Source organism: Anas acuta, chromosome 22 (genome assembly GCF_963932015.1).
Source record: "Anas acuta chromosome 22, bAnaAcu1.1, whole genome shotgun sequence".
NCBI classification, from domain to species: Eukaryota; Metazoa; Chordata; class Aves; order Anseriformes; family Anatidae; genus Anas; species Anas acuta.
In genome coordinates, this window is record NC_089000.1 from 2422078 (window position 1) to 2448223 (window position 26146).

At 54.1% G+C, this 26146-nt stretch overlaps 4 protein-coding genes across 6 annotated transcripts; 2 read left to right on the forward strand and 2 right to left on the reverse strand.

Moving 5' to 3' along the window:
• Positions 1 to 149: 149 nt before the first annotated feature.
• AGMAT (agmatinase (putative)) lies at positions 150 to 3459 on the forward strand. Its single transcript, XM_068658977.1, has 7 exons — positions 150 to 503; positions 600 to 802; positions 1373 to 1421; positions 1521 to 1716; positions 1907 to 2086; positions 2331 to 2415; positions 3197 to 3459. The coding sequence occupies exons 1-7, from the start codon at positions 229 to 231 to the stop codon at positions 3268 to 3270; spliced, it is 1062 nt and encodes a 353-aa protein (XP_068515078.1). The 5' UTR covers positions 150 to 228; the 3' UTR covers positions 3271 to 3459.
• A 314-nt stretch (positions 3460 to 3773) lies between these two features.
• On the reverse strand, positions 3774 to 14871 carry DNAJC16 (DnaJ heat shock protein family (Hsp40) member C16). Of its 2 annotated transcripts, none has more exons than XM_068658972.1 (14): positions 14702 to 14871; positions 14199 to 14265; positions 13439 to 13769; positions 12324 to 12508; positions 11632 to 11736; positions 10884 to 11042; positions 10427 to 10557; positions 9953 to 10136; positions 9586 to 9768; positions 9259 to 9335; positions 8693 to 8773; positions 8496 to 8594; positions 7743 to 7910; positions 3774 to 7314 (listed from the first exon to the last, which is right to left on the reverse strand). In XM_068658972.1, exons 1-14 carry the CDS (start codon positions 14869 to 14871, stop codon positions 6918 to 6920), a joined length of 2337 nt encoding a protein of 778 aa, XP_068515073.1. In that variant the 3' UTR covers positions 3774 to 6917. The 2 variants fall into 2 exon arrangements, with proteins under 2 accessions (XP_068515073.1, XP_068515072.1); XM_068658971.1 differs by having other exon boundaries at positions 7743 to 7913.
• Positions 14826 to 22105, forward strand: CASP9 (caspase 9). Of its 2 annotated transcripts, none has more exons than XM_068658976.1 (10): positions 14826 to 14949; positions 15966 to 16179; positions 16698 to 16778; positions 17126 to 17157; positions 18411 to 18587; positions 19169 to 19258; positions 19880 to 20027; positions 20542 to 20721; positions 21165 to 21274; positions 21574 to 22105. In XM_068658976.1, exons 1-10 carry the CDS (start codon positions 14947 to 14949, stop codon positions 21664 to 21666), a joined length of 1128 nt encoding a protein of 375 aa, XP_068515077.1. In that variant the 5' UTR covers positions 14826 to 14946; the 3' UTR covers positions 21667 to 22105. The 2 variants fall into 2 exon arrangements, with proteins under 2 accessions (XP_068515077.1, XP_068515075.1); XM_068658974.1 differs by lacking the exon at positions 14826 to 14949 and adding an exon at positions 14991 to 15161.
• Positions 22106 to 24342: 2237 nt separating this feature from the next.
• LOC137843572 (chymotrypsin-C-like) lies at positions 24343 to 25894 on the reverse strand. Its single transcript, XM_068658965.1, has 8 exons — positions 25855 to 25894; positions 25664 to 25755; positions 25468 to 25565; positions 25258 to 25380; positions 25012 to 25148; positions 24787 to 24932; positions 24539 to 24688; positions 24343 to 24441 (listed from the first exon to the last, which is right to left on the reverse strand). The coding sequence occupies exons 1-8, from the start codon at positions 25892 to 25894 to the stop codon at positions 24424 to 24426; spliced, it is 804 nt and encodes a 267-aa protein (XP_068515066.1). The 3' UTR covers positions 24343 to 24423.
• Between the last annotated feature and the right edge of the window lie 252 nt (positions 25895 to 26146).

Below are 26146 nucleotides of genomic sequence, written 5' to 3' on the forward strand. Positions count from 1 at the left end.
GAGGCAAAGCTGCTGGCTGCCTGGCTCCTCTTGGGGAGGGTCAGAAAGAGGTTTGTTGGCAGGCGTGGGTCTGTGCAGCCCCTCCTGCTGCACTTTGAACCCCAGGAGGGCGACAGGGCCCAGCCGCTTGGCTCCTGGCCCAGCCGTGACAGTCGAGCCAGGACGGGGCTGGGCTCCGCGGCCGTGCCGTGTGTGGGGCAGAGGGTGGCTGGGAGCTGTGGGGGCAGGATGAGGCTCCTGCTCGCTGCTCCACGGCTGCTCGCATCCCCTGCAGCAGCCACCTTGTGCCATGGTCCCCGCTTGCCACCCACGGCTCCGTGCAGGGGGACCCCTCGCCGCTGGGGCTCGAGCTTCAACGTGCCCCCCAGCGCCGAGTTCGTGGCCCGGCCTGTGGGGATCTGCTCCATGCTGAGGCTTCCCGTCCGCGCCTCCGCAGAGGGGCTGGATGCAGCTTTCGTCGGCGTCCCCCTGGACACGGGCACGTCCAACCGGCCGGGAGCCAGGTAAGGACGAGGTGCGGTGTCAGAGGAGCTGGAGCTTTGCTCCTCCTGCCCTCCCTCCTCTGCTCCTCCTGCTCCTGACTCTGTTTGCCCACCCAGGTTCGGTCCGCGCCAGATCCGTGCCGAGTCGGCGATGGTGAGGAGGCACAACGCCAGCACCGGGGCGGCGCCTTTCGACTCCCTCCTGGTGGCTGACGTGGGAGACGTGAACGTGAACCTCTACAACCTGCCTGCCAGCTGCCGCCTCATCCGCGAGGCCTTCCAGAAGATTGTGGCCTCGGGCTGCGTGCCCCTCACCTTGGGTAAGGACCCTCGGGGACCTCAGTCCCCCCCTCCCACACCACAGGGGCAGTCGGGAGGCAGCCGAGCTGTCAGCCACGTGCGTTTGGTGCCCTGCTGGGCAGGACCCAGGGCGTCCCTCTGAAAAGTTTCCAGCCCAAACGAGCCACCTGCAGCGTGCTGATTTGCATGAGGCGTGATTTACGCCTGTGCTGAAGCAGTCACAGCTCAGCATCGCTGAAGGAAGCCGGTGTGTAACAAGGGTAACAAGGGGCAAGTTATGGGTTACAGGTTCCTCGGGAGTGAATCATTTATTTACAACCCGTGCCAAGGGTCCCACTCCATGAGATTTCTGTGCCAATGCAGTTACACATCTCCAGGCCTCCTGCTCCTCCTGTTTTCCCAAGGAGGAGAGGAAGGAACCTGCACCACAGAGCCTTGGGTTTCCCTGAGGAAACACAGCCCTGCCTCTCTGGGGGGTATAAACGAGTGCAGTATAAATGCAAGGGGGGTAAAAAATCACCAGAGAACAAATACAACGAGGGTGAGATCCTCTTGCCATGTGTTGCATCCCCTTCCTCATCCTCCCGCAGGTGGAGATCACACCATCACGTACCCGATCCTGCAGGCCGTGGCAGAAAAGTGAGTTTCTGACCTGGAAATGGGGAATATGGGCTCGTGGTGGATTTGGGGCTGCGAGGTGCGGGATGGGTGCTAACGGGCCCACCCTGTCTCGCCTAGACACGGCCCCGTGGGGCTGGTGCACGTGGATGCTCACACCGACACCGGCGACAGGGCCCTGGGGGAGAAGATCTACCACGGGACCCCGTTCCGGCGCTGCGTGGACGAAGGGCTGCTGGACTGCAGCCGCGTGGTTCAGATCGGCATCCGCGGCTCCTCCTACGCCCCCGACCCTTACAAATACTGCCGGGAGCAGGTGAGCTCAGCCGCGGCTGCTTTCGCTCCCCAGCAGCTCCGAGAGCTGAGAAATCTCCAGCTGGAAGCTGCTCGGGGTTAATAGGGGTGCAAAAATGAGGAGGGTTCCTGCCTCCTGGCCTCATTTCCATAAATCCTTGCTGGGGCTGCACCTTGCCGGGGGGTGAGTGCTGATCTCGTGCATCCTGCAGGGATTCCGGGTGGTGCTGGCTGAGGATTGCTGGTTCAAGTCCCTGGTGCCGCTGATGGCAGAGGTGAGGCAGCAGATGGGGGCCAAGCCGGTCTACATCAGCTTCGATATCGATGGGCTGGACCCTGCCTACGCCCCGGGAACTGGGACGCCAGAGATAGCTGGGCTCACGCCCTCACAGGTGAGAGGTGCTCAGCTGCCCTTCTCAGGGGGAAGGGGACGCTTGTGTCACCCCCAAATGTCCCCCTGCCTCCTCAAGGGGATGTTCCTCTCCCGTTAGAGGTCATAGGTAGGAAATAACCGAATTTTGTCCGTGTAGGCTGGGTCCTTGGCAGCTTCCCTCTTCTGTGCAAGGGGGAAGCAGAGCCCAAAGCAAGCTGCTAGGTCAGACACGTTCCTTCAGCCCAAGTCTGTTTTCTTCCTAGGCTTTGGAGATTATTCGTGGCTGCAAGGGGCTGAATATAGTGGGATGCGACCTTGTGGAAGTTGCACCGATGTACGATGTCTCCGGTGAGTCCAAAGAAGCCTCGTTTGGGTTTGTGCAAAGCGTCCTGGGGGCTGGGAAGGGGCTTGTGCCCCTCTTTCATTCTCACTAGATGCCACCTAGTGTTGAAAGCCCAGCAACAGGCACTGGGTGATGCCCTGAACAGCGTGCTAGGAGCTGTCGGGACTTCTTATTGTCATCCCACATCAGTGGGGCAAAAAGGCAAGCGTTGGGAGCTGCTTGCTGCATGAGGACACTGAAAGAAATGCAAAGCAGCGATGGGCTTTGGGGGCTGAATGTCCCCCGTCCCCTGGTCACAGCCCTGGGAAATGCTTTGCCAGCAGAGGTTGGGCAGCTCAGCCGGGCTGGGGGTTGCCAGCGTGGCAGCGGCAGCGTTGAGATGCAGCAGTCTCAAAGGGGGCAGATAAAGAAGTGAAAAAACAAAAACTGGGCAAGTGAAGAAAAATCAATGTTGAAAAATCAATTCGGTACATAAAGCCGGCGGGTAAAGTGCTTCTGCAGGGTGACAGCGGTGGTGCATCCCCTCTGTTCCAAGGCAAGGCGTTGGTGAACAAAACCAGAGGTTTCAGCAGCCGGCAGCACCGTGGCTGAGGTGGTGCAGGGACAGGCAGATCTGGGAGGGCTGCAGGGCTGGGCAAAGGAGCACGGTGACGTCCCGCCAGCGTTAGGAAAGGGCCAAGAATGAGAAATGCCAGAGGTGGCTGAGTGCTGCGGGTGAAAGCAGTCAGCATTCATAGCCTCGTGTTTATTTATTTAGTTATTTATTTTCTCTCTGTCTTTTTGTAGGTAACACGGCCCTCTTAGGGGCCAATCTGCTGTTTGAAATGCTGTGCGTCCTTCCCGGAGTGAAAACAATGTGAGGGCAGCTCCTGCCCGGCCCAGGGCTCCTCTGCAGGTTGTAAAGGTAAAGCAGCACCACCAGAGACACCGTAAGAGCCCTCAGTCCTTCAACATCCTGCTCTCTCCTCCAGTTGCAGCAAACTCATGCTTTTCAGTACAGAATAAATGCCATTTCCTGCTAGAAGAGGTAATTTCAAGCTCCTAAACTGTGGATGGGTTTTGAACAGCGCATTTACTGGTGTCTGTAGGATCTGAGTTTGCTCGGGAAGGAAAAAGACGAGGCTAATGGCACTGCTGCTGCAGTGGGAACAACCCACCTGGCAGCTCTGCTCATCCAGGACCATTACAAACCTGTCACTGGTAAAAGGATTTTCCCAGTAAGAGACAGAAGCAGGACAACTAACGCAGAGCTTTAGAGGGTGGCTGAGCGAGTGGCACCTGCGGCTCATTCTGGCAGCTGGGGCTGTTCTGAGCTGGTGAGGACACAAGGTCGGATTGCAGACGGAAATACAGAGCCACCTCATCACACATTAAAATAGTTTATTTTGGTTGCGAATCCGTAATCGCCTTAAATCAAAATGACATCAGTGCCTGGTCACAAATACAAAAAAAAAAAAAAAAAAAAGAAAAAAGAAAATAAAACAAACGAGACAAGTTTGCCAAATAAGTTAATTTCCCTCCCTCCCCAGTATCAAAAGTGCAAAATATGAACTTTGTTTTCAGTCCCACTTCTCAGGCTGTGTTCGCGTCCTGGTTCTGGCAGGCTCTCAGAGAGCAGAGGAGTGGAGTCGCTGCTCCTGCCACGCTCAGGCAAGGGAAGAGTTGTGCACGACCTTCAGACTCGGGGCCTGCTTCCCTTTGCTGTAAGGACGTTTTGCTTCGGTTTCTGAGTGGGGTCTTTGCTTGGGCGTCACCAAATAGTGCGGTAGGACTGAATTCCCTCAATCTTTGGGTTACGAACTACCATGTGCATAACAATAGCCAGTGCATTTTGCTGAGGACACGTTAGGATGCAGGTTAGAAAATTATTGGGGAGGGGGAGGTCACGGCTTGCACTTGCTGGGAGAGGGTGGCCAGGTCTCAGGTGTGAGCAGCAGCTGAGAGGCCTCTGACCACGCTCCTCTACCAGAAAGCAAGCACCCAGTGCTCCGTGACAGTTGCCACAACTACCTAAATGGATGATTTTAGACCAGTTTGGCACGTGCTGCAGCCCCTGAAAGATTTTCTGCTAAAGAGCAACACGTGGGTGCTGTACATCTGCAGCCGAGTTAATATGAGCTGGCTGAAAGCAGCGAGGGGCAGAGTTACAGCAGCGGTCGCAGCTACAGAGGAGCTGTAGTCCTGGCTGGCTTGGGGGGGGCTGCTGCAAGTGCTCAGTCAACAAAACTCAGGCAGACGGGGCTGCTCAGCTGTGCAAAAACAAAAATAAAAGGGTTCCAGCATGCGTGCATCACAGAAATTGTATCCTGAAGGCCATAAGGCCATAGCTTTTTATTACTTGGGGCAGAGGTGATTCCCTTGCTGTAGTACAACTAGGCACTTTTTTTTTTTTCCTAAATTAAGTGTCGAGTTCTTCAGGTTCCTGACTAGCTGAAGAGCTGGCAGATGGATTTGTTGATGCTCATTCCCTACCCAAACAGTGTGTTTGTGTGTGTATACCTGTTTCTATTTGCTTTTACAAGCATTACAAAGTTACGTGGAGCCTTCCCCTTGGTAGCTGTCCACTCGGCTACAACCTCATTCCAGCTACCTCCTTGCACAGCGAGCTGGGGAGAAGCACGAGCGCACTACAGCGATCGTTCCAGCCCAAATGACATCAGGCCTCCCAACAGCAGGCCGATGCAGCACTACGTGTGCACCTCGTAGCTTCCTTCCTTCCTTCCTTCCTTCCCCCTCCCTATTTCTAACATCTCATTCATGTGACAGCACAAGCTGCAGCCCAGAGGCCACCGAGCTAAAATTAAGCAGCCTCACGTCAGGTTGGGCGGTAGCACGGGCAGCGCTGGGGTTACCCGCTCAGGTGTGGTGGTAACTAAGAAGGCAAGGGTGGAGTGAGCTTTTAGCCAACGCCACGTGCTTGACGAAGTGTTTTAGGATCAGGGGCAGAGCCTCACGCAAAGGGCACCCCGCTCCCAGCCTCGTGGTTCGGCAGCCCTGTGACCTGATGCTCTGAAAGCTACTCCCACAGCAGGTTTTGGGTTCATGCACCGTGCAGCCAGAGGAGACACCGCAAGGGTCTGCCCCAGAGCGGTGCGAAGGGAACACAAAGCCTGCAGGATTTCAGTCCTGGCTGTAGGAAGAAACCCTTTGGCTTTGCTACATCACCTGAAGAGCTGAAAGCAACTGGGAGCCTGCTGCTGCCGTCCCCTGCCTTACAACCGGGCGGCCTCCTTCCCCCTCGATGCTGGAAGTGGCTGTCGGAGCATTGCTTGAGCAAAGCATAAACCAAACTGTGCTTTGCAGCTGTTCTAGCTGTACACAGACCTATGTGTTCAAGAAGGAAAAACAAAACAAAAAGCAACGAAAATAAAAGAAAAAACAACAAAACCAAGGCAGCCTGCATGTTGAGAAACACAAGTTTGTGGCAGGACCGAAACGGGCGAGACGCTGAAGCATCTTAAACCCACACCTGAAACGAAACGAGCCTCGCACGTCAGCGACGGTCTGGTGAGATAACAGCACTGCTGGGGCAACGTTTCAAGAACGCGGTCACCGACGATTTAGGTTCCTCGATACAACAAAAGGTCGGTTTGTACTACGGATGTAAGGGTGTTGGAAAGGAGCCCGAAGCGGCTCCCTAGCAGCTAGGTAGAGTTTCTTTTACACATCTACTGGCTCACAGCAGCGTATGCCTACAATCTGAGGACACAGGTAAAGTTATGGCTCTAAGATACATAAGTCTAAAACCGACAGAAGCAGAAAGGCATCTGGGAAACGATGTGACATTTAAATGGCTCAACACCTTTACAGTATTTACGGCTGTGCAAAACCCCTTCCCCTCCCTGGTTACGGTTTTAGCTGGTGAAGCTGCACGTGGAACTATTACACAAGGAGCAGGAAACATGCAGAGCGCCTACGAGCCCGCCCCACAGGTGAGTCCCAGCTACAGGTTTGCTACGAGGGAGCTGCTCCCGGCCACCCTCCAGGCCACTTACCCCGGGAAAGCCGATCGGTACGAGTGGTGGGAAGCCTTTTGGAGGAGGGTCTGTAGGGTCTTGCCACTGTTACACCATGCACCATGGGCTAAGCACGTGGGGAAGGGGCAGGGGGAGAGAACCACGACCCGCGCCGCGGAACTGGCCGCGTTCAGTCCGGACCGAGTCACCGCGGCTGGGAAGTCGGGGATTTTCTTTGACCGAGGTGAAACGAGAGATGGGGCGAGGGTGGCTCGGGAAGCAGACGTGGCAGGATGAGAAGGGGGAAACGGCCTTCTTGGCTCTGCGACAGCACGGCATCCAAACGTGAGAACGATTCGGTGGAGGGCGTTTCGGCGCGCTTCGCTGCGCTCCAGGGCTCTGCATACGGGGAGAGATTTTTTTCTGGTCGCCGTCCCTCAGAGAACTCATCTGAAAGGTAAGGTCCGTTCATCACGATTGTGTGTTTGTTCCGGAAAGAGCGGTCCCTCGTCATCTTCATAAAAAGTGTGTTAGAATCTCTTTAAAAGCCCTCAGTCTAGCGCGGGCCACGAGGGGATGTAGAACCTCTGTAAGGAGCCCTCGAGAAGGCGTTCCATCCAAAAGGACAATTTATGCAATTTGTTTTTAATGGATCTAGACCCTGGGCTGCAGGAGGATTTCCCTCTGGCTTCGGTGTGCAGCGGGGAATCGTAGTCCTCACACGACCCCACGGTTCCCCCCTCGTCTCCTGATCTGTGAGGCTTAAAGAGGCAGAAGTATTTCTTGTGGCCGTTCAGGGCCAGGACGTAGCCCGTGTAGTCGCGCTCCAGGAAATGCTTGTCGTACTGGTTGGGGATGGGAGCGGCGTCCTGTGCGAACTCCAGCAGGTACTCCAGCCACTCGCGGTGCTTGTCCAGGCTGAGGAAGGAGAAATGAAGAGAGCTGCTCCTGGGAGGAGAGAAGAGGAGAGAAGCAGGATGAGCACAGCTTCCAAGTCAGGCTGCAGGTCTATGGGATGGGGGAGCTGTGTTTCCATAGCTCCTTTTTTTAACCCTCTTCAGTACGGGTGACAATTACTAGCGTGCAGCACCCCACGAGGGTTGGAATGAGGGTACAGCAGAAGCAGGAGCAGTGCTAGACCCATCTGTCCACCTTCACTGAGTGAAGGACGAGGAAGGCCACTTGTTTTTTGGTGGCTCATCACTGCTAACGTCCATGGAGGCTGCTTTGTCTGCTCTAAGCTTTCCCTCTTGGCGGAGCCCAAACCACTCCCAACTTTTCATCAGGGCAAGGAATTACTCCATTAGGCAAGGAGTTAACTCCATTAGGCAAGGAGTTAAAACGTGACCAGAAACCTAAGAAAGGGCCCAACCTACCCTGTGAACGTGTAGACTTCCAGGGCAAACTTCTGGAGGAGGGCAGTTTTCGTGGAGTTCGAGAGGATCAAGACCACGTTCATGTGACCCGGCCTGAGGCGCACCAGGTTGCTGTTATAGTTGATGTCTGTGAGCTCAGTCACCTCCACAAAGCCTTTTTTGGGAACCCTGATGCAACGAAACAATGACCGAGTGAAAGGGGAACGAAGGAATGGCAGCAAACAAGGTCAGGGAAACTGAACTTGTCCCCCTGCCTTATGACAATCATTCCCCAAGCCAGTTTAGTTGGAGCAGCCTGCACTTGCAAAAGCCAGAGCTGGATCTTCCTCAACAAGCACGTCAGACCTTTGCCTTTCCACAGAGGATCTTGTCTGGGGCAAACTCAAGAGGTTACGAGGGGCACAGAGAGGAAGAACAGCTTCTATGCATGATAGGAAGGAGCAGCTGGATGGAACGAGACCTGCTGTAAAGTCCCATTTTATCCGGGATTGTCAACACAGCTGATTTCTCTCCCATGGTAGTGGGAATTGCTTAATAACTAAATTTCTGAACCCATGTCCCTGCTGCCCAGGGTCCTCCTAAATGCCACTCCCTTGTGCCTTTCTGTGCCCGCACTGCCCCCTGCAATGACTGCTCTACATCCACGCAGCTCTGGCGCTTCTCTGCCTAACGCTCTCTGTGCTCCCTCTTTTCACAGCCACTCCCCGAACAGTAACTCAGCAGAAAACATTCTGGAGAGAATAGAGAGGGAACCTGTTACTCTCTTTGCTGAAGTTTGTGTCGTTCTTCTCAGTCTTTGTGGTCGCCTCTTCCTTCTCAGAGGGAGGAGAGTCTCTCGTGTCGCTGGAGTCACTGCAAAGGAATTATTTGGGGTTTGTTTAAAGGGCTGCTTTGGACAGAGACGCTGCTGGCTGGACTGTAAGATCTAGGACGTTTTGGCATGCACTCACCTGAAAGCCTGAACAATAACAGTGCCAAAGAGAATGAAGAGCGCAGAGAAGAGCAAGGACAGCAGGGGCATCATTTCTCGCCTGAGGGAAGATTTGCAAACAGCAATCAGCTCTGTGAGCTGCACGACTTCTGCTTGAATTTCAGTTGCTGTCTGCCTCAAACAACACCCTGCAGTTTCCCCAGAAACTTGGTTTATGTTCAGGGGTCTTAAATGTGATGCAGATTTGGAGCAATACCCTGTTCCCCCCCCAAAAGGAGGAGGAGGACAAAAACGGATCCATTTTAAAGGAAGGCTAAGGGGAAACAGTTAAAAGCAACAACGGATAGGGCTGGCCTATTTTCAGGGGTGTAATATCCATGCTGTACCTCAAGGGAAGTGCTTGAGGCAGAAGTTATCATCACTGTGGTGTCACCCCTCTTCACCTTAACCTCAAGAGAATACAGGCACCTGCCTATTTTGGTATGTTCTCCATTCCTGTTAATCTGAGCCTGGTTCTACTACGCGTCTGAACAAGAGAGCAGCAATCCTGCTCCCTGTCGAGACTCATGAGCGCCAAATCCATACCAGTTACTGTGAAACAAACTGTCCCAGCAGTCCAAGATGTAATCCAGCGTGGAATAGAACCATCGGATAAGGAACATCTGTTTGAGAAAAAGGTAAAAAGAAAAAGGCGAGTGACAAAACTGTTATCCACAGCACTGATGTGACTTGTACCCCTCTGAACTGAACCCCAGGCCCAAAGCTGCTTGGGAAGCTCTTCCTTCCCCGAGCAAGTAAACTGCTAAGAATTGTGCCTTGTTATTTTAAGGTGTAGTTCCCACTAACAACTGTAACAGAACTGTCCGAGAAGGTTTCACAGGTGTGAAGCAGCTGGAAAAGCCAAGCACTTACGGGAGCAAGCTCATCGCGCAAGTCTGCCAGGACAGTCTCTGAGGAGAGCAGGCCAGGGTCCGTCCTCAGCTGGTCCAGGAGGTCCAGGAGGATGAAGTTGTCCTCTTTGCTGCCTTGCCAGGCCTCCTCCAAGGTCTTGTACACAATCTTTCCTGCGCTGTTGCGCCTCTCCAGAATGACCACCTGGACAAAGCAATGACACGACAGGTGTCAGACAGGAAGGTACTTCTGTTTGAGACAGACGTTACGCTGCAAATCCCTGCCCAGAATTAGGAGTCAGCTCAAGGTACAGCACCCTACGCAGAGGGATGTGAGTTAGAATAACAGGAGAAAAGAAGCAGCAGAAGAAAACAAAGGTAACGCTCACGGCTGATTTTCCACGGTACTTCTCGTCATCCATCAGCAAGGCGTCTGCAAATTCCGGCTGCCGCTCATTATAGATGTGTGCAAACCTCAGCACGTCTTTCGTGTTGGCCACAGCAAAAGTCAAAAACGCCTCGTAAGTCTCAGCAAACTTATCGCCTTCTCCAGTAAGCAAGACCACACAGTGCCTGGGCAACACAAGGGAGAGGGCAGAGTAAGAGCTCTCTTTCTGCTAGCCAGAATGATCCTGACGGGACAGAAACCCCACCTGTTAGTTTGGGGCATGCTTTTGAAAGCCTGCTTTCTGTGTGATCAGCTCTCCAGCCTGCCACCCCATCTCTCCTTCCTTTTACCCGCCCTCTGTCCCAAGATGTGCCCAGTAAAGGCACAAAAACTGTCAGACTGCACGGACGCCCAGTCATTTCCTTCCTCCCTCTAGAGGTTTTAGGGGACAAAACGGGTTTCTGAGGATCCTTACTTCCGCTGACGGTGCGACTTCTTCACGGGACACAGCTCCTGAAACAGCCTCTGGTTGGTGAGTCTGGCTGCCATGAGGAACTTATTCTGGGAAAGGAAGTCATCGATGAGTTGCTTCTTCATATCTCGTGCCTAGCGAGGACAAAGAGCAGAGGTGGTCACTAAGTGGTCTGAGGAGAGTAAAGCTGTTGGAAAATCACAGTCCTCACCGAAACCCTGCCCTGAGACATTCTGAGGCCCTGCGACGAAGACATTACCTGCAGCTCTCCTCGATAGCAGGGCAGCCACCCATAGCTGGCGCTTACCAAGCCACCTCCCTCCTAGGTCTTTGTTTGCTTTCTTTGCTAAAGTCACAGGTTCCACGAAGAATTAATACTTCTTACTCTAAAATGTGCCACTGGCCAACTTCTCATCGCGTGCTTGGTGAGAAAACCTCTGCGCCCATTTCACAGCCCTACCTGCACGACATCCGCGGGCTTGTCGATGTGCTCCTTGAAGACCATCATGGTCGGAGTGTAGACGTTGATGTTGTACTGGCTGGACAGCTCCTCGGTGCCTCTGAGCCCGACGTACACGTAACCAAAGGACAAGTAATCTCTGTACGCAAAGGCGGTCAGCTGGACGGGAAGAAAGCACCGGCACACGTTTACATCAGAGAGCCAACAATGTTTTTTCCCCCAAGTGCTCATGTTAATGTGGCTTCAGGAGCACCTCCTGCTGTTTAGATGCCATCGGGTGTGTGCTAGAAGAGGTAACAGCCGCTCTGTTCCCTAGCTGAGCTGCAGTTTGCGTGCTCTTGGTTACCGCACAGACAGCCCTAATGGATCCACAGCTTTTTTTTTTTTTTTTTTTTACAAGCTGACATTTTGCACGGCAGCAGGGGTTTCTTAGGAAACGGCCTTTCCAATAACCCAAATTAGGGTGCTGCAAAAAACTCTCCTTACTAGGCTAGCGTGCTTCTGTGGCTGGCAGCCCCAAAACCTGCCCATTTTACATCTGCTCAAGCCACACCCGTGTCGGGGCAGTGAAGCCACCTCCTCCTCCTGGCCGTGCTGTGTCCGACCACTGTGAATTAACTCGCCCTCTCAGAACAGGCAATACTGTGCAGAGGCAGCGGTCCAGCCCTGCTCACAACAACCCTGCGTTTTCTTTTTGGACAGCCGGGTTTATCAGCGAGTCAAAATCCAGCCCCAGAAATTGCGTTACCTTGTACAATAACGGCACAACCGGCATGTGATCGAACAGAAGGACGTGGGGCTTGTTTTCCTTCTTCCAGTTGGACAGAAAGCGGATGTAGTTTTTATCTGTAATCTTTAAACAGAGTCAGTACGTTAGTGTAGCCTCACGACAGTTAGACACGTGCAGAGCTGTACGATTAGGTGCCTGAGCCAAGCCTGAAAAAGCTGCCCAGGTGTCTCAGAAGGCAGGCTGTTGATTTGTCCTTCCAGCTGTCACAGCTGGGTGACAGGACCGCAGTATTCTTCAATGAGGAGGCAGCAGGTAGCTCGTGTCTAGGTTTACGAGGGCTGCACCACATTACCCAAGGGCTGGAAGGCAGCTCCTGCCAGGTGATAATCCAAAACAGTCACAAATGTGCAGCTTTTGTTAGCCACAGGGTGTTACAGCTGCGAGAGCAGCAGACGCTGCACTGCCAGCCTGTATGGGCAGTAGGGCAAGGAGCCCTGCCACAGAGGGAAGAAGTGACACGGAGCCTGTCGTACGCTCGCTTCTGAGCCCCCTCCAGGGTTTGTAGCTGTAGTTACAGCCCTCAGCACACCTCGCTTCCCCAGCCTTGCTTGGATCCTCTCACAACTTGGGCTGAATTAAATGGATTTGACACCGAAACAGCTGAAGAGAGCTGACTACCCAGACACAAGAACCAACCAGCTGACACCTACCTTTTCCACCAGGTTCCCCGGCAGCAGGTTCTCCACGAACTGCCGCAGGTTCTCCCGAATGACGGCGTTGTGGAAGAAGGTTATCTTCCCGTTCATCAGCCCCAGTATCGACGGCGTGCTGTGAGCCCCTAGGTGATGGGCGAGGCGCCTCTCATACCCGGCGTGGACAACTCCGATGCCCACTCCTGCAATGGGAGAGCAAATCCACGTAAAAGATCACGGAGCCAACCCCCCAGAACAGAAAGCTGAGTTTTAATACCCCCCCCTCCTCTCCAGGCCCCTCCTTGGGAGCTGTTTGGATCACAGCCCCTCCTCACTCTGTGCTTCCCTACTGAAGTCCCTTGAAACTCATATATTTAAAATTAGTAGTGTTATCAAGGGAGAGAGGGAACGTGCTGGCCTCTTCTGTTCTGCCCGCTGATGTTGTGTGCCCTACAGGAACAGCCGCTGGGGGACAAGCAAGCAGGGACCAGAAGGCCTTTGTGTCCTGCTGCCTGTCAAGCCTACGTTTTTGGGAACACGCATGCAAGAAAAACAAGCTGGGGATGGAGAGAGCAAGTAGGAAGTCTCTTGCTGGCACCCAGGTATGTTTCTGATCTGGCCGCTAAGCCCCCAGATTTCACTTGCAGCCCTTTCAGGTAACGGCTTCCCACCAGGTGCTGTATTCTGCAGGGATCTTTGCTTATCGAAGCCATCCAAGTTCAGGGCAGAGCCCCGCAGCATTCACGGATCAGCCCTTGGCCACACAGTCATTTCTTAGCGTCACCCTCTGGCTAAATCGCTCGCCACACAGACAGGGGTAAAGGCACCTTGTCCTCAACATCCCTGGGGTGCCTGAGGGAATGACAGTGAAACCTCTGCGTACAGAGAGCCAAAACTGTGAGTCAGTAGGAGAGCCTGTTTTCTTCCCTCATTCCTAAGGCTTAGCCTCATCAATTACATTGCTATTAACGCCCCAGAAAGGGTTAGGATGGTGGATAAATCTCTGAGGCATTCTACGGCCTAAATTTAGCCTTCCAAAGCTGAAGGCGATCGCTGCAGCTGTGGGCAGAAAACTTTTCCCCAGCTTCATTCCACCGGGAAGCCTCACCCGACCCAAACGGCCTCGTCCTTACCCAGCGCCTCCAGTTCCTGAGCAACTTCCTTCCACACGGGCTCGATGTGGATGCAGCTGAAGCACCAGTCTGAGGTGATTTTAATGAGGTAAGGTTTCTTGAAGCTATCTGGCACGATGTCGTTGATGTAATGAGAAAAGTGGAGCAAATACTTCTCGTCGGAGGTGTCGCGTCTCTCCGAATTAAAGGGGAAGTGGAAAAAGGACTCATCGAAATAGAAGCCTTCGTGGAAGTGGTGGAACTGGCGATGCTGGTGCTGGGAGAAGCCCTGACTTTCCCCGGCATCACCGTAGCGATCGAAGTTTGCCCTCTTTTCCTCGTTGGAGAGAATCTGGGGAGCAGATGACAGAAGAAAAGTTGTCTGGGTGGCGATGTGCCAACGCTCTCCTCAACCACTGAGGGTTCTTTCAGCGCAGCACAAAGTGCTGACACGCTCCCTAAGCAGCATGAAGTCCTACAGAGAACTTCCATGAGGAATAATTTGAGCTGTCCCAAACAGGGCAGCAGTGACCGTGGCTTACATCAGCCCCAGGACGCTCCCGTGTCTGTGTGACACAGCCGGGGCTGTGCGGGTGCAGCACAAATGCTCTCCTCCTACCTCGGAGGCTTTTCAGGGAGCACAGGGCTCCCTTTGCAAACCTCTCCACCAGCAGCCTTCTTCTGTGTAAATGTCAAGAGAAAAAGCGAAGCGGCGTGCACCACAGGTCCCTCGGCTTATTAATTAAAGCTTTGATAGGGCTGAGCACCGAGAGCACCTTACCTCGTAGGCCTTGCTGATCTGGATGAATTTGTCCTCTGCTCCCGGGTCCTTGTTTTTGTCGGGGTGCCTGGGGGCAGAACGAGGGGCAGGGGCTGTATTCCTGCGGGAAGGGGCCGGCAGCTCCGGGGGGGATGCCCAGAGTCCCGCAGCACCTGCCCGAGCCAGGTTTCCACACCGGGGCCGGGCTTTGACACCGGGGTCGGTTTCCTCATCCCAACCCCACACCTGGGGGTGTCCCCAATTCACCGGGTGTTCCCTGCCACACCGGAGAGGGCCTCGGGCCGAACAGAGGGGCTGTTTGGATGGATACCAGGGCCCTGACTGGGTACTGAGGCTGTATGACCGGGTACGGGAGCCCTATGGCCGGGTACCGGGGCCCTATGACTGGGTACTGGGGCCAATTGGATTCGCACTGGGGCCCTATAACCGAGCACCGTGACCCTATAACCAACCCCAGTACCCCACAACCGTGCCCCGTGCCCCCCCCCACCCCCCCCACATACCACTCCCGGGCCAGCCTCTTGTACGCCTTCTTAATATCAGCCTGGCTGGAGCCTCTCCCCACTCCCAGCACCCGGTAAGGGTCGAACTCGGCCTCTCCAGGCGCCGCCAGCAGCAGCAGCAGGAGGAGGGCGGCGGCGGCGCAGGCCGGGCCCGTGCGGCCCAGCTCCATGGCGGGCCCCGGCCCCCGGCCTAGGCCCCGGCCCCGGCCCCGCGCCGCTTCCGGCGCGCCCGCCCCGCGGTTGCCATGGTAACGGGGCCGCGGGGGATGCCGGGAAGGTGGCGGTGTTATGGAGGGGGGGGGCGGGGGGGGATGGTGACTGGGCCGCCATGGAGGAGCGGCGGCGGCGGGCGCTGAGGAGGAGCCGGGTGCTGCTGGTGGAGCGCCTGAGGCCGGAGCCGCTCTGGGAGCCGCTGAGGGAGCGCGGGGTGTTCACCGAGGCCATGCTGGAGGAGCTGCGGGTAGGGGATGGAGGTGGGGGGGGGGCTGAGGGGAGGCCCCCCCCGAGGCCTGCTGGTGCCGTGAGGTGGTTGGGGCGCCTCAGGGAGGCTGTCAGCCGTGGGAAGGGTCCTGGGGTGCTAAGGCTCGGGGGTATGGGGCGCTAAGGGTGCCTATTGGGACCCTATAGCTGGGTACTGGGGCCCTGCGGCCGTGTATGGTGCTCTACAGCTGGGTACGGGGTGCTACGGCCACCTGCCGGGACCCTACAGCCAGGTATGAGTCCCTACGGCTGCCTACCGGGACCTTACAACCACCTACTGGGATCCTGCGGCAGGGTATGGGTCCCTATAGCTGCCCTCTGGGTCCCTACGGCCATGTATAGGGCCCTACAGCCGCCTACCAGAACCCTACAGCCAGGTACGGGTCCCTATGGCCACCTACCAGGACCTTACAACCACCTAGGGGGACCCTACAGCTGGTTAAGGTTCTCTACAGCCACCTACTGGGACCCTACAGCTGGCTATGGGGCCTTACAGCTGTGTATGGGTCCCTACAGCCACCTACTGGGACCCTACGACTGGGTACGGGTCCCTATGGCCGCCTATTGGGACCCTATGGCCATGTATGGGTCCCTATGGCTACCTACTGGGACCCTACAGACGGCTACAGGGGTCCTGTGATCAGGGACATCCCCTTGTCCTGTTTCCCCCCCAACCCTAGGGCCCATTCCCTGGCTGTTTCTGAGGCACCTGAATGGGGACTGCAGGGAGGATGGCTGGTGGGGTGCTCCCGAGCCTCATCCTGTTTTTTTTTTGCCCCCACAGAGTCTCCGCACACGCAGGGAGCAGGTCCGGCAGCTGGTCATCGACCTGGAGAGCCGCGGGCAGCAGGCTTTCCCCGTGTTCCTCTCGATCCTGCGGGACACGGGGCAGGGAGAGCTGGCGGATGCTCTGAGCGAGGCGTGCGGGAGCCTGCCCTCACAGCCCATCAACCTGAGGCCTGTGCAGCTGGAGCCGAGTGGAGAAAAGCGTGGTAAAAGTAAGTACTGAGGTGGTTCTGTGCCTGGTGAGGTGCACGACAGGGCTCCTTGTGCCCTGGAAGTGCAGTGGGCTGGCGAGCAGGCTGTGAGGTCCTGGTTTTGTTATCCTGGAGCATGGAGCATAGAGGGGACCCTGCAGAGCTGCTGGGAAAGTGTCATTCTTCCCAGCAGGAGGGATTGTTAAGCTCCAGCTGCCTTCTGGCAGCATCACAAGCCACCTTCCCCTTCTTTTTGCTCGGACTCTCCATTCTACCCCCGTTGAAAATGGATTTTGTTTCATTCTTGCTATTTCTGTCTCGTGCTCTGCTGAACCTGTGTGCAGCCCCACAGCTTGTGTGTATCTGTGTGCAGACCCAGCTGGTCTTTGAGCCCAAAAAGGGAAAACTGGAAGCGATGTCATATCACCCCCTTGCAGCAGTGTTGCTGCAAACTCTGGCCCTTTTGGGAAACGGAGGCTGTTTGCTTCTAGTGTGAAGCAGTGAGGGAGGAAAGAGGTGACTGTCCCGTGCTGTTACAGGTGAGAGTACCGTGGAACGCTTGTCCATTCCGGTCCAAGACAAGAACGAACAATTTCGAGCACCTCCTGCACCAGCCCAGGGTAAGCAACGTCCCAGGAGCCCTTAGGAAGGGCTCAGCACCCTGTCAGTTCCTTGTTCCTCCTGGCACGCCATCAGGAGGCTCGTTACTGCTCCCTTTATGGGAATTCCCAACCATCTCGGAGGAGTGCCAGGCTGGAGGCAGCTCCTCCCAGATAACAGCGCCCTGTTTTGCCCAGGGCGTTCTCAGGCAGAGCCAGGCTTTCTCCAGGCTGGCCCCTGTGCTGCTTTTGGGAAGGGGGAATTCACTCGTGTCACCCCCACCTTACAGCTGACAGGGCAGGGTTGATGTGAAGAAGGGATATAACAACTCCTTGTTAAGTGCTAACTTCTCTGTTGTGTGTTGTAGGCTCAGCTGTCGACAAGAGCGACCAGAACCTGGTTAGTACTCTAGATCCTTTTTTGCCTTCTTTCTATTCCAGTTTGTCTGTTGTTTTATCTGAGTTCTTTACTGCCATTTGTCCTGGGGGTTCTGCGTGCATGGAGTGTAGGAGCCCGTGCTCTAAGAAGTGAAAAGACAGAGCAGGGTTGAAGATAATAATATTTATCCTCAGAAGACAGAGTCAAACATCAAAAAGTGAGGCTTGTTGAGGCTTAAACTTGTGTTTGGACTGAAGGAGTCCCACAGCACAAAGCTCCACAGCTGCTGCAGCTGTGACAGCCACTTCTCACACTCCACAACCCAAGGAATTGCTGTGGGCTGTAACCAGGCCGGGTGGCTCAGGGAGGGTCAATGATTAGCCAGCTCCTCCTTAGGATTACCGTAGCTGTACCACAAATAACCCAACATGGAGCTAAACGTGGTGCTTAAACAGTTTCCAGCAAGACAGCTAATAATTTCCTCAGGCACCCAGGCGTGTATTGTCTGTGAGGCAGTGTTGTGACTTGGTAATCACGGTGTTGAAAAATAGAAGCAGGGGAAATAGTAACAAGCACGTGCGGCAGCTTCAGCACACCAGGAGGCTCGCAGCGAAGCAAGCAGTCAGGATTTGGGAAGGTGTTTTTTGGGAGCCACCTTCTGAGCACACAGCTCGCTCGCACCTGATGTGGGGTGGATGGTTTGGCCGCATGAAGCTCGTGGCTGTGTCAGCGGAAGGGTTTGGGTAGCTCTCCCAAATTGCTGCTCTGCTGTAGTCGGTGCACAGTCTGAGCCTCTAGGAGGTTGATCTGTCTGGTGTCTTGGCTCATCGCGTGTGCTCTCTGGGTGAGTGAGCCTAAAAAACTTACCCACAGAATCACCTTGGCTGGAAGATGCCTCCAAGATCACCCAGCCCAACCTCTGACGTAACACTAACCAGTCCTCCACTAAACCATATCACCGAGCTCTACATCTAAATGTCTTTTAAAGACCTCCAGGGATGGTGACTCCACCACTTCCCTGGGCAGCCCACCCCAATGCCCAACAACCCTTTCAGTAAAGTTCTTCCTAATATCCAACCCAAACCTCCCCTGGTGCAACTTTAGCTCATTCCCTCTCATCCTGCAGTAGCAGAGCTGTGAAAAAGCTGTGAGATGAGTTACTTTAAGACCTCCCATTCTTGTGTCCCACCTGGCTAGCTGCAAATGCTCTGAGTATAAGAGGGTGTTTAACTGTGACTCTTCTAAAAATTCCCTTCTGGGTTTGTGTGTGCCAGGTGTACCAGCTGAAGGCAGACCCTTGCGGACACTGCCTGATCATCAACAACATCACCTTCAGCCCAGACTCCGGTCTGTCGACTCGAACTGGATCCGATGTGGACTGCGAGAGGCTGGAGAAGCGCTTCAAGTCCTTGTGCTTCCGCGTCCAGACCTTGAGGAATCTCAAAGCTCAGGTGAGGGTGGCAGAAAGGACCCAATCCAATCCACCCCTCTGGCTGGGTTTTGGTTCCAGGATGTGATTTATAGGGAAACTGTGAGGCTCTGTTTCCATCATAGCTCTGACAGCCTCTGTTTTGGGTGTAGCCAGGGGTTTGATTTGCTTATCTGTGTGTGCCTCAATTGCTGCTCAGAGTTGTGAAGGGCAGGCAGGCAGCCAGAGCAGCTGTCAAAAGTAAGGCGAGGTGATTTGCTTGCCAGCCCACCTCCTAATCAGGAGCGGTGCATCTCAGCAGGTGAGTTGTGTAGAACAATATTTCATGTACGTTGCTGCACTGTGAAGGATGCAGCGAGGAAAGAAATCTCTTTAGATAAAACAAGCGATGTGAAGTGACAGAACTGCAGAAATACTCTGCTTTGGGGCACGTGTGTGGTGTCAGTGTTATCCCACTTCTGGACAGAAAGCAGCAGAGAGATTGACTGGATCCTTCTGAGCAGCACGGCTGGGACAGGCCAATAGGGCAGAGCCCAGGTAGTAATTAGTAATCCGTGGTCAGCGTGTGGTTTGAAAACCCTTACTGTGATGTTTTTGTTGTAGGAAATCAATGCAAAACTGCGCAGTCTGGCGCAGCAGGACCACAGCGCCCTGGACTGCTGCCTGGTGGTCATCCTGTCCCACGGCTGTCAGGTAGGTTTGCCTCTCTTCCGAAGCAGCAGGGAGTTAACGCTTTCATATCTGGGGGAGAGAAAACTTCAAAAAAAACATGCAAAAACTGCAGCCCGAGCCAGCGGTGCTGTTCCAAAGGTCAGGCAGCCTTTGGACAAGTGCTCTCAGCTTCTGAAGGCAGCTCCTGCAATTCAGAACCAGATGGTGGGCATAGAGCAGAGGGAGGTGGTGCTGACCTTCGTGCCGTAGTTCCTGAGCCCTTCCTGGTTCTCCAGCTCTACTAAAGGCCCAAATATCCCAAGTTGTAGGCCTCGAAGTGAGAGGAGAGCAGCTGTCTGCAAAAATGTTGTACGTTGTGTGCCCTTTGTCCCAGGGGGTAAAGAAGCCCATTGCCAGAGGAGGTGGGATAGGAGCTGGATAATCAGGGAGGTCGAATTTCTGGGGTTTAGGATGTTTTAAATGCTTTCTGTGCATCCCTTTGCTGATACAGTGTGTGTAATTGCACAAATACAAGGAAGTGAGATTTATTCTGGTAACTTTATGCTGGAAAGAGACAGAAAAGAGAGCACTCATGCAGAAACAGGTTTCCTCTGAGCTCACCATTCTTTCTGTGTTAGTAGCTCTTGGATTTTCCTCTTTCAGACAAGCCATAATCAGTTTCCTGGAGGGATTTATGGAACGGACGGAATAAGTATTCCAATCGAAAAGATTGTGAAACATTTCGATGGGTCCAATTGCCCAAGTTTGAGAGGAAAACCCAAACTCTTCTTCATCCAGGCCTGTGGTGGAGGTGAATCTTTGTTTTAGCTCCAGACGTGTAAGCAGGCTGTTCAAACACAGTTAGGCTTTGGCTTCTCCTTCCTGTTCTGTCCACTACCTTTTCCTCCAGCCCTCTTTTGGTGTTCCTAGCTGTGTATTCTTACTTCTAATGCGGGTCGAGTCAAAGGACTCGGACGTGAGCATCTCACAGGAGGACAGAACCGGCCTGTGTGTGCTGGAGTAGTTCTTTCACACAACTGGGAATGCAGCACGGGAGGAGGGTGTGCTGCCTGCCCCAGGTATTTAGCCATGAGGTTAGCAGGGAAGCACGGCCCAAGGGCACCTGCGTGAATATCCTGATGGCACCAACTCCAGGAGCAGGGCCAAAGAGCCGAAAAGCTCTGTTTTGTTGGAGGATTTCCTTAGGAAAATAGCATTTCTGTAGCAGCATTTCTGTGTTTTTTTCCCATCACTTGATAACGGGGGATGTACAATTGCTGAATGTGTCAGGAGAGCAGCGGGGTTTCTTGTTCTGCTTTTTGCAGACCAGAAAGATCAAGGATTTGAAGTGGATTGCGATTCACCCGAAGATGAAACTTGCAGAAGTTCCGTAGAGTCGGACGCGACTCCTTTCCAGACTCCCTCGGGTAATTTGGACGAGCCGGATGCCGTGGCCAGTCTGCCCACACCCGGTGACATCCTGGTGTCCTATTCAACCTTTCCAGGTGAGATAACCCGTGCAAATCATTCGCCTGGTACAGAGCAATTGGTGCCAAGGGTGCTAGACTCGTACCCGAGACATCCTCCTAGTTCTGCAGCCAGATTTTGGAGATCTGGGGGAGGCAGCTGCTGCCGAACTGCCATGTCATGATGTAGTTGGTATCCGTCATCGTACAAAGACAGCCCTGTTCTGCACACTTGTTTTGCACTAGCTGGCCCTTTCTCAGCAACAGTTGAGCCTCTTGTAGCATCAAGATGAGCAGATCTTTCACAATATTAGGCAGAAGCAACGGGTGTGAAGAGATTTTGGATTGGTTTGCTGAGTTAGTGGAAGAGACTGAGCTTCATGGCCGAAGTTAGGGGCAGCTGTCTGATGGAGAGGGCATTCAGAGGTGTGAAGCAAGACAAGAACAGCTGTAGGAGTAATTTTCTCCTCCTCTCTCTGAAGGTTTTGTCTCCTGGAGGGATAAGTCGAGCGGATCATGGTATGTGGAAACACTGGACAGCATGCTGGGACAGCATGCCCATTCTGAAGACCTGCTAACCGTGTTGCTGCGGGTAAATGTCGTTTTGTTTTGTTTTGTTTTAATTACTTTATCACTTTTCCTCTTTCTCTTTGTAGTCTTGAAAGAGATGAAGGCAATAACCAGAGCTGCCATCAGTCAGAGCAGGCAGGCCTACATTTGTAAAAGGAGTGATGTTACTGAACGTAGTCTTAAAAACACAGCTTTTAATTTGTCAGAAAAATCCACCCCCCAAAAAAAAATTGCCTTAAAAAAATGTCAGTTTGCCTTAAAATTGCCTTAAAAAATTGTCAGTCCCACGCTCAGCACCTGAAGTTGTCCTTCTGTTCCCAGGTGGCAAACGCCGTATCCGCCAAGGGGAAGTTCAAGCAGATCCCGGGCTGCTTCAACTTCCTCCGTAAGAAATTCTTCTTCATGTGCAAGTGACGAGTGGGCGCTGAGCTCCCTGCCGACGTGAAAATCATTTCCCCGTGGCCGGACGAAAGCTGTGCCTGCCATGGCTCGGACTGAGTGCTCCTGGAGACCTTTGTCTGTCCGTGGAGATGCTCGTCTTGAGAAATCTGATCTGTGAGCAGCCATCACTGTGAAATAGCAATAAAATGAGGACTGGCCCCGTGCTAGCGATGAGGAAGGGGCATCTGAAGGAATCGCCTTTGCCAGGGTATGCATCAGCCCCATCCTCTACCTGGCTGTGACGTGGCTGCGCTCTGCCTCTTGGTGCTGGTCTCTGATGATCGTGTTTGTGTCCTCTGCTGCCTGGCTAGCTGATTGAGGGAATCAATGGAATCGACCAGTGGAATAAATGGAAAGGAATGATTTCTCCAACAACAATTTTTATTTCTCAATAAAAAAAAGGCAAAAAATCTTTTCCATTGTGTTGTCATATGTTCCTTCTCATGTGTGCCCTTTCAGCATGTGCCAGAGGCTAAATGTGTAGCCTAAGTGTGTAGAAATGCCTAAAGTGTGGAGAGCAAGAAACCTTGCTCGAAAAGTTGAGTCTTCTGCTGTTAACGCAGCAGAGAAGGGGGAGCATGTCCTTCAGAGGAACCTTGTGAATGCTGAATGTGCATTACTGCAGGAAACTGGTGAGGATTCCTTTGAAAATCAGTTCTGGTAGCATCAAAACCCTTACAAAGGTGCTGCGTGTAGCTGTGATGATGTTTTCAGGTCACAAGCAGTGTTTGCGAGTTAAAGGGAAGGCAGCTGTGAGCCCGAGGAGCCACTGCTGCATTTCAGCAGCTGCGCAAGGGATGATGCTCAAATGTGTACCTTTACCCTTACCTGTACTTACTTTTGCTATAAGGTTAAGTATGAACATTGTGTATGCAAGTAAAAGAAAAAGTAAGGTAAGCAATCAGCGCTGTACTTCTGTACAGGAAAGATCTAAGTCCTTATCCACGTGTATTTAACCACTCACAAATGATAGTGTCCGTTTCTGTATACAAAAACACCCTAAAAATGCATTCATTTGACAATGTGAGCTCATTACTGGAACAACAACAAGGTGTAAACATGTTCGTGTAATGGGCAACAGCTTTTGCATAGCCAAAGGTTGCGCAGAGGATCTCATTGTAACTACACGTAGGTTGTGTATGGGAGTTGTTAAATTACGGCTTGCATAAAAGAACTTTTAACCAACTTACCTGTATACAGACAAACTACTTCGATTACGCCCTTTTAAGCAAATTTCAGCTAGTAAAATACTTTCAGTGTATACTGTCAACAAAAATTTGAGTGCCTATAAATTCTCTATCACTACATGTAAATTTATTGCAAGCATGAAGTATAAATAATGGAGGTAGTTTTTCTTTATGATTATTACATAATGTTTGTACTTAGATCAAACATTGACAGTAGATAAAGTTATAAGTAATAGCTTACCCGGTACAAGTTATAGATTACTTTGTATTTACGGAAATAATGAAAAATAGGTATGAAATTCTGTATACAGTTATGTTGTATGGAGTCTAATAAGGAAAAAACATACAAAGTACCAGTTTAAAATCTCTGTATTTTTGTGTAGGTACCTAAGTACTGTGTGAGTAACTGAGTACTGCAAAGTTACCCACGTACTGGATAAGTACAAATTTATTTTACGATGTTGTCCAAGTTTTCTGAGTAGATAACTGGACTAGTATAATCTAGAGTACTAAAATTACCTCTCCCTATATATACGTGCCTATCTACACTATTGTGTGCTAGTTACCTAGCACTTTGTACTTTCTGGAAAGTACATTTTATTACTCTTGCTGTCTGTATGTTTGCTACCTACAGGTAGTTTCTACTTTTAAATTGTATTTGTGGGTAATTATACAGTTGATATGCGGTCTTAAATAAAAAAAAGGTTTAATATTCTACACTAGTTTTGTTATAAACGTTAATTTTAGAGCAAAGTGAGCCACTTCTTTTTGTCTCCCTGCTATGCCAGGCACACACCACAGCAAGGCGAGGTGGCTCCACCTGCAGCACTGCCAGCCACACCGGCCACCCTAAATCCGTCAGGGCCCTGTGGGGCTCACACCGCAGTCCTGTGGTGTTTTTGGCTGTGCCTTGATGAATGCCCACAGGACATTGCCTCGATGGATGCCCAACACCACAGGGTTTGGCCATGGATAGGGGCACTGCGTGGGCACCTCATTGGGTCTGGGGAGCTGATGCTGACGGGGCTGATGCCGACAGGACATCGGCAGCTGGTCACAAAGAAACCGTCCCTGAGTTTTCTCCTACAACAACCCAGGGACAAAGGCACAGAGAACAGGGCCCTGGCACAGTTGCCACCCCTGCCCTATGGTGCAGCATCGCAAACCCAACCCTGTGGGGATCGCAATCCCAAGGAGCCCTTTTGGGGACACACCAGGCACGACCACCCCACCCCTATCACCAGCACCCCCTGCAGTGTTTGCTGCCCCAGCTGGCTGCCACTGTGCAGTCCTTGCCCTGAGGGGCACCCAAACCATGACCAGTGCACCTCTGGGGCCCTTACTGGGGCCAGAGCCAGCCCAGCCCCAGCCTGGCTTCTCCCACCCTAAAATGCGGGGCCAGCCTTGATGCCCACAGCCCCCTGCTCCCCGCAGGTCTGGGGTTTGCCTCACTGAGCCCCCAGTAACCACAGGGCCAAACACAGCTGGTTATTTCTCTTTATTGCACCACAGCTCCACGGCAGGTGACAGCAGCCGCACGTCCTCAGTTGGCGTTGATTTTCTGCCGAAGCCAAGAAGAGAGGCCCCAGGGTCAGACCCGCGGCTGGGTGACAACGAGGGAGACCCCAACAGCGGCGGGGGGGGGGCCAGGCACCCACCTCGTTGATCCAGTCGATGTAGTCAGACACCCGCGTGAAGACGGTCGGCTTCTTGTAGGTGTTGCAGCCCCAGGAGGAGCCGAAGCTGACGATGCCGTGCACCTCCCACAGCCCCTCGCGCTGGCAGTTCAGGGGCCCGCCCGAATCCCCCTGCCCGGGCACAGCACCACACGGCGTTACCACCACCATTACGGGATCGCAGACATTCCCTCCCCTCCCCATCCTTCCCCAAATTTCCCCACACTCACATTGCAGCCCGAGACGACGCCGTCACCGCCGGCACACACCATGGAGGTGCGCACCAGGTAGCCCCACCAGTCGCTCTGGGAGCAGGTGCTGTAATCCACCACCGGCAGCAGCGCCTGCTGCAGGACGTCAGCCAGGGGCCCGTTCGCTGCAACGACAGCCTCGCCTCGCACCCGCAGCACCCGGTCCCCGTCCCGTTTCCCACCCCACGGCCACCCCCTGCTCACTCCAGAGGCGTCCCCAGCCGGTGATCTCGCAGGGGTAGTCGTTGGGCAGCTCCAGGCCGCTGGGCGGCAGGCAGGCCGCCTGGATGCTCTCGCTCTCCTGCACCGGCTCCTTCAGCTTGATCAGGGCGATGTCGTTGCTGCGAGGAGAAGCCCCGTGAAAAGGGCAGGAACCAGCCCAACCCCATCACCAGCCCAGCACGGGGCCGCAGCCCCCTCCCTCCCTGCTGCCATCACCCCCTCTCCTACACAATGAGGTAGGAGTTCCAGTTCTCGTGCACGATGAAATCCTCCACCTCCGCCACCACGGCGCCGTCGTCCTCCACAGTCAGGTCGTACTCGCCCAGCACCACGCGGTACGTCAGGCTCGAGCTGCCAGGGGCACGGAGCGGGGATCAGCGGTGGCAGCAGCACCCTGAGACACCCCCCCTTTCCCCTCATCCCTTCCCCGTCGCCCACCTGTAGCAGTGGGCGGCCGTCAGCACCCAGCTGGGCGCGATGAGGGTCCCACCGCACGTGTGGCTCCAGCCCCCGTTGCGGCTGTACTGCAGCGAGACCTGGGAGGGCACAGCGTGGTGGTGGGGGGGTGCTGGTCCCCCCGTCCCCATGCCGCCAGCCCCGGGATGGGTTCCTGGTGTCACCCCCTGCACCTTACCTGCCACGGCCAGCTGTGGGCTACAGCATCCTCACCGCCCACCACGCGGCTGCCCAGCTGGGGGGGCACGGCCGGCTGCCCGCATCCGTAGGCTGCACGACACCCGGAATGGGGACATTAGTGACCACCGGGGGACATTAATGGACACGGGGGGGACGCGCTGTCCCCCCCAGCCCCGGCTCCTCACCCACCGTAGCCCAGCAGCACAGCGAGACACAGAGCCCCCAGCATGGTCGCGGTCGTGGTGCGGCGGCACCGGGGCACCCCCAGCTCTTATAGCACGGCCGCGGCACCTCAGGGTCACCGCCCGGCCTTGGGCCCTGGTGTCCCTCTGGTGCCAGGTGGCGATGTCCCACACAGCACGGGCTGCCTGTGTGCCAACCCCTCAGCTATTTCGTGAGATCTTATCGGGGCAGCTCAGCCCTCCTGGGAACGGATGCACTTGTCCTGCACGCACCCTTCCGTCCCACAGGGTGGACGTGG